The sequence below is a fragment of the Lepus europaeus genome, chromosome 18 (genome assembly GCF_033115175.1).
Source record: "Lepus europaeus isolate LE1 chromosome 18, mLepTim1.pri, whole genome shotgun sequence".
Classification (NCBI taxonomy): Eukaryota; Metazoa; Chordata; class Mammalia; order Lagomorpha; family Leporidae; genus Lepus; species Lepus europaeus.
The window spans coordinates 48,173,144-48,182,011 of NC_084844.1; the positions used below are offsets into that span (position 1 = coordinate 48,173,144).

The 8,868-nt window shown below is 42.3% G+C and overlaps 1 protein-coding gene across 1 annotated transcript; it reads right to left on the minus strand.

The window, feature by feature from the left end:
* Positions 1-7,597: 7,597 nt before the first annotated feature.
* On the minus strand, positions 7,598-8,542 carry LOC133776584 (olfactory receptor 1468). The gene has a single exon (XM_062215650.1). The coding sequence runs from the start codon at positions 8,540-8,542 to the stop codon at positions 7,598-7,600; it is 945 nt and encodes a 314-aa protein (XP_062071634.1).
* Positions 8,543-8,868: the final 326 nt, after the last annotated feature.

An 8,868-nucleotide genomic window follows, 5' to 3' on the forward strand; every position in this document is an offset into this window, starting at 1 on the left:
TGGCAGAACTAAAATTTTTACATAATTTATCTCATACATATATACAGATACTAATATTGGAATACTATTCCAGACTCTTTACTCATCACGTGAATTTGTCAAAATGGCATACCACATAACCATTTAATATTAAGAAAGGAAATGTAGCTGAGCAATTTAACTAAGGGAGAGGATCTTCATGACCTGGCTGTCTCTTCCTCTTTATCTTCCTCACCTGGAAAAGTATAGTTTAAAAACTACTGGTTTGCTGGGTTGTGATCCGGCAGATTAAGCCAACAACCTGCAGTGCTGGCATCCCATATGGGCACCAGCTTGAGTCCTGGCTGCTCCACTTCTGATCCAGCTCCCGGCTAATGTGCCTGGGAAAGCAGTGGAGGAGAGCCCAAATGCAGAGCCCCCGCATCCAAATGAGACATCCAGAAGCTGCTCATGGCTCCTGGCTTCAGCCTGGCCCGGTGCTGGCTGTTGCAGCCATTTGAGGAGTGAACCAGTGGATGGAAGATCTCTCTGCCTGCCTGCCTGCCTCCCTCTCTCTCTAGCTCTGCCTTTAAAATAAAATTTTTAAAGAATTACTGTTTTAAATCATCTGCATGTCTTACATTCTTAAATTGTTACAGGACTTTTGTTATTTTATCCAGAACACTTCTTTGATTGTAGCATCAATTCTAAGTAGTTCCATATATTCTTTGCTCAGTACTAAATTAGATCAAGTGTTAATTATCCCAACCAACCACTGAATGTCTCCTATAAATATCCCCCAAAAGAAAATTTCACAACATTGTATCACTTAAGTACCCTCTACCCCTCCAGATTTTCACGTTTATAAAGACTTTCTTGGCCTGGCCTGATGTTCAATATATTTTTTCTAATCCTTTACAACAATGTTGTAGTTTGGGTTTACTTAGAATTAACTAACAGCACAAGAAAATTTAAAATTTTCTCTAGTAATGAGAAAAAAGCTAGAGCTGGTACAAATAAGTTCACTTTTTAAGGATGTCTCTCTTCTATTTGATATTTTGACTTTCACAAAATAATTTTATTCCACCCTCATGACAACTTCAAGGATGTTCATAGTAAAATATGCAAAATATGGAGTTCAATGACTGCCCAATCAGTGTGTCAGTTGCTGAGCCTATATAATATCACAAACTATCTGACTCCAGTTTTTCATTCTTTTCCAGTTCAGAAGGGAGATGGGAAACCATTTTTTTTTTCAAATAGCTCCATGTATGGCAAAAGTTCCAACCTTAACTTTTTTCCCTTTGTCCCACCAAGTGAGGGCCTCCAAAGCCATCACCTTCATCCTCTTGTATGTTTTCCTGACCTCCACATCTTGATCTGAAGCCCAGACCTTTCTCCCGAGATCCCAACTGCCATTTTCATCTGACTAGTGCATAGCTCCACTTGAGTTTCCATGGGCAGTTCAATCACAACAGGCTCAACATTCAGCTCTTTATGTCAAGTGTCCTTAATCCTACATCTTGATTTTTGATGTCAGCTTCTACATGCTGCCTTGATCAACCACTTCTTTACATTTGATTTCATATTTCTTGAAATAATGTACACTTTCTATATGGTTGTTAAGGTAACATCAGTTCTGGGGCAGGCGCCATGGTGTAGTAGGTTAAATCCCTGCCTGTGGTGCTGGCATCTCATTTAGGCACGGGTTCATGTTCTGGATGCTCCTCTTCTAATCCTGCTCTCTGCTTATGGCCTGGGAAAGAAGTGCTTATGCCTCTGCACCCATGTGGGAGACTCAGAAGAAGTCCCTGGCTCCTGCCTTTAGACTGGCTCAGCTCTGGCCATTGTGGCCATTTGGGGAGTGAACCAGGGCATGAAAGACCCCTCTATCTGTCTCTCCCTCTCTCTGTAACTGTCTCTCAAATAAATATTTTTTTTTAAAAAAAAGGGTAATGTCAGTTCTTATAATAGATAAACTCTGGGGGCTGGTGCTGTGGCAGAGTGGGTTAACACCCTGGCCTGAAGTGCCGGCATCCCAAATGAGCGCCAGTTCAAGACCCGGCTACTCCACTTCCGATCCAGTCCTTGGGCCCCCGCACCCACGTGGGAGAAGGGGGAGGCTCTTGGTTCTTGGCTTTGGATTGGCGCAGCTTCGGCCATTGCAGCCAACTGGGGAGTGAACCATTGGGTGGAAGACCTCTCTCTCTCTGCCTCTCTTCTCTTTGTAACTCTTTCAAATAAATAAATAAATCTTTACAAAATAATGAATAAACTCTGAAATCTCAGTGGCACAATACAAAAGAATTATCAGTTACAAGATAAAATATTAGCCTTTAAATTAGTTTCCTCTATACCAGAAAATACAATGGAAAAAAACCTCAACACTGTGAAAAAACGAGCCTGTTCTCAAGGCCAATTAGATTAGGTACAAGAAGGGCCAGCGCTGTGATGCTGCAGGTTAAAGCCCTGGCCTGCAGTGCTGGAATCCTATATGAGTATTGCTTTCAGTCCCAGCTTCTCCACTTCTAATCCAGCTCCCTACTAATGTGTCTGAGAAAGCAGTGGAGGATGGTCCAAGTCTTTGGGCCCCTGCACCCATGTGGGAGACCTGGAAGAAGCTCCTGGCTCCCGATTTCAGATTGGCTTAGTTTCAGTCATGCCATTTTGGGGAGTGAACTAGCAGATGAAGACCTCTCTCTGTCCCTCTCTACCTCCCTCTGTACTGTAACAAATTCTTTACTGAGATACATACAAGAATACCACAATGAAAGGAGATATATAATGGCCATGGAAAGGGTGCCTTTTTTTTTTTTTTGACAGGCAGAGTGGACAGTGAGAGACAGAGAGAAAGGTCTTCCTTTTCCGTTGGTTCACCGCCCCCCTCAATGGCCGCTGTGGCCGGCGCACTGCAGCCGGTGTACCACGCTAAGCCGAAACCAGGAGGCAGGTGCTTCTCCTGGTCTCCCATGCGGGTGCAGGGCCCAAGGACCTGGGCCATCCTCCACTGCACTCCAGGCCACAGCAGAGAGCTAGACTGGAAGAGGGGCAACCAAGATAGAATCCGGTGCCCTGACCGGGACTAGAACCCGGTGTGCCAGCGCCACAGGCGGAGGATTAGCCTTTTGAGCTGCAGCGCCAGCCAGGGTGCCTCCTTTTAAACAGATTTTTTGATAATTAGCCTTGACATAATAAAATCAGTTTAAAATTATATAATTTTGAGTTTTGAAGCTGTAATATTTTAACATCAATTCACAAATATATCCAATGAAACCCAAGTCCAATTCCCTATGGAATTGTTTCTGTGCAAACTGACAAGCTGATTAAAAGAAAAAAATGGGTAAAATTTCTAAGAATTATTTGAAAAATAGAACCTGAAAGTTTTCTTGGTCTGTAAAATATCAATATGTATTTGAAAAAAAATCAATATATAGTTGAAATAGTATAATTTATTCAGGAATTGACAAAAATCAAATACAGCAAGAAAAATGCAAAGAAATAGTCCTATGTGAGGATCTATTTTATGATGAATACAGTATTTCAATCAATGGAGGAAAGAATATACTACTCAAAAATGATACTGAGAAAATTGGACGTGGAAAAATAGTAAATGAATTCCTTACACCACATGTAAACATAACTTTTTATAAAGATTTCATTTATTTGAAAGAGTTACAGAGAGAGCGGTCTTCCATCCATTGATTCACTCCCTAGATGGCCTCAACAGCCAGAGCTGTGCCAATCCGGAGCCAGGACCTTCTTTTGGGTCTCCCACACGGATGCAGGGGCCCAAGGACTTGAGCCATCTTCTGCTTTCCCAGGCCACAGCAGAGAGCTGGATCAGAAGAGGAGCATCCGGTACTAGAATTGGCACCCATATGGGATGCTAGCACTTCAGGCCAGGGTTTTAACCTGCTGCACCACAGCGCCAGCCCCAATAACTTTAATAGCTCCAAAAGCTAAACGGAAACTACAAATATAAAAATATAATTTATGAGGCGGCTTCAAAAGTTTCATGGAAAATGGGATTAAAATATGATACAAATTTTCAATGAGCTTTTTGAAGCCCCCTCATATATCACACAAAACTCAGGAACTATGTTTAAGAAGTCTGACATATTTGAAACTTATCTGGGACAAAAGATAACATAAGTGAATCTGAAAGAGACATAACAGTATAGTCTAACAGACACAAGATTAAAATTCAGAACATATTAAAGGCCCCTACCAAAATACAGACAGAATAAGCTCTAGAGTTCTATAATACAGTGGGGTAATAATTCATAATAATGGGTCCTATGCTATATAAAGAACTAGAAGAGAGGAGTTGGTGGACTCCAAACACAAAAGGTAAGGAAAAGAAAAGGCTAGTTGACTGATTCGATCAGTTTACAGAGTGTATGTGTTGAGAGATTGGATTCTATCCCATAAAAATGTACACACAGGGGCCAATGCTATGGTTTGTGGGTAAAGCCACCACCTATAGTACCAGCATCCCATATGAGCACCAGTTCAAGTCCTGGCTGCTCCACTTCTCATGCAGCTCCCTGCTGATGCACCTGGAAAAGCAGTGGAGGATGGCCCAAGTGCTTGGGCCCCTGCACTTGCGTGGGTGACCCAGAAGAAGCTCCTGGCTCCTGGCTTCAGCTTGGCACAGTTCCGGCTGCTGCGGCCAACTGGGGAGTGAACCAGCATATGGAAGACCTCTCTCTCCCTGCCTCTCCTCTTTCCATGTAATTCTTTCGAATAAATAAATCTTTTAAAAAGTACCTATATTACATGTTAATAAAAAATGTTTAAAGATGAAATACTAAGATTATAAAACAGGGGCTGGCGCAGTGCGCAGTGGCTCACTTGGTTAATCCTCTGCCTGCGGCGCTGGCAACCCATGTGGGTGCTGGGTTCTAGTCCCGGATGCTCCTCTTCCAGTCCAGCTCTCTGCTATGGCCTGGGAGGGCAGTGGAGGATGGCCCAAGTGCTTGGGCCCCTGCACCCACATGGGAGACCAGGAGGCGGCTCCTGGCTTCGGATCGGCACGGCGCCATCCGTAGCGGCCATTTGGGGAGTGAACCAATGGAATGAAGACCTTTCTCTGTCTCTTTCTGTCTGTAACTCTACCTGTCAAATAATTTTTTAAGAATAAAACGAGTAGAACAGAAGGTATAAAAAGAATACTAGCAGAGAACTCAAAGAATAAATGACAGGAAAATATGTTCAGCTTCAATGCCAACTAGGAACAAGCAAACTGAAAAATAGTGTTCATTGAATGATCATATAATTGGCAAGTTTACAAGTAGTTGACCTTCTCCACTAACAGCAAGGACTAGGGACTACATTTTAAATTTTTCTCGAAATGTAATTTACATACAAGCAAATACTCTCATTTTAAGGTCAGTTCAATGAATTTTGAAGTAAAATAAACCCTGTAACTTATAACCCACTCAAAATCTGGAATAATTCCATCACCTCACAATTTAGTATGAAAATTTACAGGCCAGCGCCGCAGCTCAATAGGCTAATCCTGCACCTGTGTTGCCGGCACACCGGGTTCTAGTCCCGGTCGGGGCGCCGGATTCTGTGACAGTTGCTCCTCTTCCAGGCCAGCTCTCTGCTGTGGCCCGGGAGGGCAGTGGAGGATGGCCCAAGTGCTTGGGCCCTGCACCTGCATGGGAGACCAGGAGAAGCACCTGGCTCCTGCCTTCGGATCAGCGTGGTGCACAGGCCACATTGCACCAGCCGCAGCAGCCATTGGGGGGTGAACCAACGGAAAAAGGAAGACCTTTCTCTCTCTCCCTCTTCACTCTGCCTGTCAAAAAAAAAAAGAAAAAAAAGAAAAAGAAAATTTACAACCAAGATTTCATCTCCTGTCACTAATCTGATTTTTACCTATCTGAATTCTATCACCGCAGATCAGAATTTTCTGTTTGAATTGTTTTTAAGAGTCATTTTTAGGTTAAACAAATAAAAAAAAAACAGTGGTAAGCATAGGGCATTCACTCCTTCCATTCCAGTTATCCTCGATATTAACACCTTGCCTGAGGGTGGGACATCTGTACTAATTATGATCCAGTGCTGACACCTTATTAATTAAAGTCTACAGTTTCCTTTAGGGTTCTACATTTTGTGGATTTGGACAGATGTATAATGATTTGTATTCACCAATTCAGTATCAAAAAGAATAGCTTCACCTCCTAAAAATCCTCCATGGCTTTTAAAGAATTTAGTCTGATTTTTCCAAAGGGGGAAAATTTACTCCCCCTACCCTGAAGTCCCCTTGGAATTGATATCCTATTTAAAATATAACTTCTTAATGACCTTCTTTTAAATTGTGCAGTATCCAGGTTTTACAGTCTTAAATATGTTTAACTCATCTATGCTCATTTAATTACAATCCCAGTTGCAAATTCAAAAACCTAAAATAGGCACTTGTGAGCATAAAATTCCATTTAGTAACAAGTTAATGTTCAGCCTTTAAAATGATAATATTTCCTTTCCTTCAATGGATCATCACAAAAATAGAGTAACGTCAAAAATGTAAAGTTTATTGATAACTTGCAAAATAGTGAGAAGAGGAAATACTTAACAAGTGAAGTATCCAACTGGTATATAGTTATAAAACTTCACTGAATCATCATGTAAATGACAATATATCATTCTTTCTCATTGTAACGATGTAACGATGATGAATCTTCACTTTGCAATATTAATCTGTTTAAGAAAAATAAAAAAAAAAACCCGACTCTGGCTCCCTCCCCAAGCTTGAGAGAGCAACATTTAGGGCCTCTAGGATGACTTAAGTTCTTGGGTAAATACAAACCAAACTATTCTAACAAAACAGGATGAAAGTTCATTCTAGATTCAGGTCCATTAAAAAGGACAATGCAGAGGCAGGCACTGAGGCATAGTGGGCTAAACCTCTGCCTTCAGTGCCAGCATCCCATATGGGTGACAGTTCATGTCCTGGCTGCTCCACTTCCCATCCAGCTCCCTGCTATGGCCTGGGAAAGCAGAAGATGGCCCGAGTGCTTGGGCCCCTGCACCTGCATGGGAGACTCGGACGAAGGTCCTGGCTCCCGATTTCAGATCTGCCCAGCTCCAGCCATTGTGGCATCTAGGGAGTGAACCAGGGGATGGGAGACCTTTCTCTCTGCCACTCAATTTTTTTAAAACAGGACAATGCAGAGAGGAAAATACAGGAGAAATTAAAAAGGTTAAGAGACAGAATGATGTGAATGCTTTATAGAGAGAAAAGTAAAAATTTTTTGAACAAATCCAGTTTAGAAGCAGCAGGGGACTGAGGTGTTTGGGTCTTAGTCCTTGTTGACAAGGGAGGAGGCAATATCATTTAAATTGCAGTTATAGTTTTAAAAACATAGATAAGTTAGTGGTTTAATAACTTGAGACCAAAGTTTCTATTAAAATATCATAAAATACGCCTCCTCAAGGTGACTTGAAATTCACAAAGAAAAACTTTCCTAGCTGGTCACTGAGAACCCATTCGTGTGTTCAACTACACACTTCTCCTTTCTTACTTACTGAACAATTACATAGTGTTTCATTTAAACAGTTTCAAAAATAAGTCTGTATTAATGTTTAAATATCAATAGATAAAATTATATAACAATCCCAAGTGCTACCATCATAGGCAGAAGAGGATTTTCTTTTTACAAATTACTCTGCCCAAGGCTCCCTTCATGTCTCGGTTCCTCAGGCTGTAGATGAAAGGGTTCAGCATGGGAGTCACCACAGTGTACATCATAGCCATGACAGTCTCCTTCACAGTAGAATTATTGGCTGATGGAATTAGGTAGAGACCAATAACTGTCCCATAGAATAGCGACACCACAGACAGGTGGGAGCCACAGGTGGAGAAGGCCTTACGGATGCCTCGTGCAGAAGGAACCTTGATGATGGAAGACACAATCCTTGCATAGGATGTGATAATGAGTAGGAACGGGATGACAAGAATGATGGTTCCCGTGACAAATATCACCAACTCATTGACATGGGTGTCAGAGCAGGCCAACTTCAGAAGAGCAGACATATCACAGAAAAAGTGGGGGATCATATTGTCTGCACAGAAAGACAGCCTGGCCATGAGCAGGGTGTGCAGCAGGGCATGGAATGTGGTCAGCACCCAGGACAGTGCCACCAGGCAGAGACAGAGCTTGGGGCTCATGATGCTGGTGTAGTGCAGGGGGAAACAGATGGCCACGTAGCGGTCGTAGGCCATGGCCACAAGGAGGAAGCTCTCCAGGTCTGAAAAAAACAGGAAGAAGTACATTTGGGCCAGGCATCCTGCATAGGGGATGGATGGGACTTGGCTCTGCATGATCTGCAGCAATTTGGGCATTGTGACAGAGGAGAAGCAGAGGTCAGAGAAGGACAAGTTGCTGAGAAACAAATACATGGGCGTGTGGAGATGGGAGTCCAGGTGAATGAGGACGATGATGAGGAGGTTCCCCAGGACGGTGGTCAGGTACATGGCCAGGAGCAGGACGTAGAAGAGGCTTTTGTGCTGTGGCTGGATAGGCAGACCCAAGAGAAGAAACTCTGCAATCATAGTTTGGTTCCTTCTTGTCATGTTGTCTCCAATATCTTAAAGATGAAATACTAAGGACCCTTAAAAACATGAATAAGAATGGATGTATGTCGGTGATACATGGTCTATTAGATATTCTTCAATGGTTGGTTTCACCTTCAATATTCATAATGGCAGTCTATAATCAGCAGTATGTCACATCACTAAGTCAAAGACATTTTTCAGGTTTTTTATTCACTTCCATAGGTCTAACAATATTGACCATTCCCTTCCTTATAAAATACAATCCCCCGTTAGTTTGTGTAATTATACTGCCACACTGCTTCTCATAACACTTCCCTGAGCATTCATTGTCAAAGACTGATTGG

Excerpts from the sequence above, each read along its gene's own strand:
- LOC133776584 (XM_062215650.1), bottom strand. The coding sequence starts at position 8,542 with ATGACAAGAAGGAACCAAACTATGATTGCAGAGTTTCTTCTCTTGGGT.